We start from the raw sequence: 2,734 nt of genomic DNA on the forward strand, positions 1-2,734 counted from the left end.
CTGAGTCAGACACCCTGCTCTGTTAGGCATATCTATTGTGAAAAATAAATAGAATTTTGGAATCTTCTAGAAGATTTAGCAGTTATTTTCTTATGAATCAAAATAATTAGGGAATTATAGTGGAGGTATTTTTAGGGATTGTCGTGGCACCGACTGCTGGGTGAAAATGGAATATTTTGACTGAGATAAACTTGATGAAAACTATCTTTCAATTCAGTACATCTATTTTAAAGCAAGAAAAGCATTGCTATCTAGTACCAAGTCTTTTCGAGAAGACATAGATGGTTATGGTAGGCTATAATAGAATCTAAACTTTAATAACCACATAGTATCTATTTCCCCCACATAATGTCTCACTCTCTCATTTTCAAAACACTTCTTATTTTATTAAAGAGCGTACACAGTGTTGAAAGCTTAGTGGTATTATTTAAGAATTGGTTGTCTTCACACTGCCAGTATGTTTCCAGTACTTCTTTATGTATCGTGAACACTGTGTATCTTTAACACATGTTGAATCTTCTAGTAGTCTGTTACAACTCTTTTTCACTGTAGATCTCAATGAAACGCCTTGGGTTTTTTTTGAGACAGTCTTGTATTTCCTGTTTTTTGTTTACCTAACTTGTATTCTTCAGCCATTATTGCAAGTGCTTCTGGAATTCTTTGATTTGATCTTTCCAGAATTTTAATCAATTCAGGGGCAGTCTTCCAATCACTTTTAGTCATAAGGGTGATGGATATGCCAGTCCTCCCTGCTCTTCCAGTACGCCCTACTCTGTGTACATATTCTTCGATATTCCGTGGGAAATCATAATTGTATACATGTGTGATATCATTAACATCAAGACCTCGGGATGCTAAATCAGTACAAATCAGTATTTTTACATTTCCTCTGTTAAAGTCATCTAATGCTTGCTCACGTTCACTCTGTTCTCTGTCTCCGTGAAGTGTTTGTACACATAGGCCTTGGATGCTTAAATCACTGGATAAGTCATCAGCAACAAGTTTTCGGCTGACAAACACGATGACTTTGTCTTTGGGTGACAGGCTTTGTAGGAATTCTTGGATAAGAGATCGTTTTTCTTCTTCTGTGGTAACAATTATATTTTGCTTCACTGTATTTACAGCAACTAGATCTAGAGTACCAACATAAACAATCATAGGGTCTTTCAAATATGATTGTGCAAGTCGACGAATGGTATCGGGCCAAGTTGCACTTGTCATAACAGTCTGCCGATCTGGGCGCACATCTAGTAAAACCTTCATTATTTGATGCTCAAATCCCAAATCTAGCATTTTATCAGCTTCATCTAAGACTAAGTAGGTTATGCTTCTTAAGTTGACGAAGTTATTTATTTGCAGATCATTCAGTCGCCCAGGAGTTGCAATGATGATGTCTATGCCTTTGGCGATCTCATTTACTTGGTCTTTTCTGTTTACACCACCATATATACAAATGCTTCTAAGATTTTTATATGAATACTTAGAACATTCATTTTCAACCTGGAGAGCTAATTCTCTAGTTGGTGTAAGGACTAGCATGCCAGGACCATTCCTTTGTCCTCTACGTGTTGGTTGAGAAGTAATGTGAATGAATCCAGGCAATAAATAAGACAATGTTTTGCCTGTTCCAGTTTGGGCGACTCCTATAAGATCTATCCCTTGTAGGACAATTGGCCATGCCTGTGATTGAATTGGTGTCGGCTTTTGAAATCCTGCTTTTTTAATATAGTTCATTAAGTCAGGATAATCCTGGAAAGCATCTTCAAATGTACGAGTCGGGTAGGGGATAGAACGTTTTTCACCATCTTTCAAGTCATCACACATTATATTGAAGTTTTCCTTTCTCCAAATGTCTGCCTCCATTTGAGACAGTGAACTTGTTGCTTCGGATTCTATGTAAAGGTCTTTTATAATTGGTGGTAAATCTGCCCATTTTCTTTTCTCCCATTGGGAAACTCCTGCCCTAATTTTATCCCAGTCTATAGAGGGCCGAACTTCTCTAACGATATTATCTGTGGTTAAGTCCCTTCCACCAGAGGGTTTGGATGCAGCATTATCAAGAATGGATTCAGAATTGTAGCTTTTTTCTGGTTTTTCAGCAAGAATATCTATAGCTGCTTTGGCCTTTGCTTTCATCTCCTTGCTGCCAAATATTTTTACCTCTGCTTCGGTATCACCCTTTATGATCTGTATTTTAGTGTTTGTCACACTCTGAATGTCTTTTATTTTTGATCCGCCACGACCAATCACTACACCAACCATACTATTTTGTATCTTAAAGGCAAGAGGAGGTCCTCGGGGGCCAGTGGTCCTAGGCCCCGGGTGGCTGGAGGAGCCGCTCCAGCCGCCGCCTCTGCCGCCTCTGCCGCTTCCGCCTCCACTGGGGTCCCTGCCATCTCTGCCTGCCCAGCCAGCCCTGAGGTCTCTTAGATTCGGCTCCGCCCCCTTCTGTTCTGGGGCCCAGGCCATTGCTGCATTGTAGAGTTGGTACAGACCGATCGCCTACCTCAGGTTGGGAGATGTCACCTGAGACCTCTTTCCCTTCAGGCTCTGAAGCAACAGACCATACTGCCCCGGAGGTAGGCAGTTATATAGCCCGTTACCTAGGGAAACAGTTAATGTGATGTCACCGAGGGCTTTGATGATCTGACCAATCACAGGTCTGGGACTAGGGTGAGGTTAGCAGGCACCCCAGAAGCAAAATTTAAAGTGACACTCACTCTTGGGCTGAGCC

The 2,734-nt window shown here is 41.0% G+C and overlaps 1 protein-coding gene across 1 annotated transcript; it reads right to left on the bottom strand.

The window, feature by feature from the left end:
* Window positions 1-555: 555 nt before the first annotated feature.
* Window positions 556-2,469, bottom strand: DDX53 (DEAD-box helicase 53). The gene has a single exon (XM_036270180.1). It carries the CDS (start codon window positions 2,467-2,469, stop codon window positions 556-558), a length of 1,914 nt encoding a protein of 637 aa, XP_036126073.1.
* Window positions 2,470-2,734: the final 265 nt, after the last annotated feature.

The sequence above is a fragment of the Molossus molossus genome, unplaced genomic scaffold (genome assembly GCF_014108415.1).
Source record: "Molossus molossus isolate mMolMol1 unplaced genomic scaffold, mMolMol1.p scaffold_m16_p_2, whole genome shotgun sequence".
Classification (NCBI taxonomy): Eukaryota; Metazoa; Chordata; class Mammalia; order Chiroptera; family Molossidae; genus Molossus; species Molossus molossus.

What these genes read in the sequence shown, in the direction of transcription:
- DDX53 (XM_036270180.1), bottom strand. Translation starts at nt 2,469, where the DNA reads ATGGCCTGGGCCCCAGAACAGAAGGGGGCGGAGCCGAATCTAAGAGAC.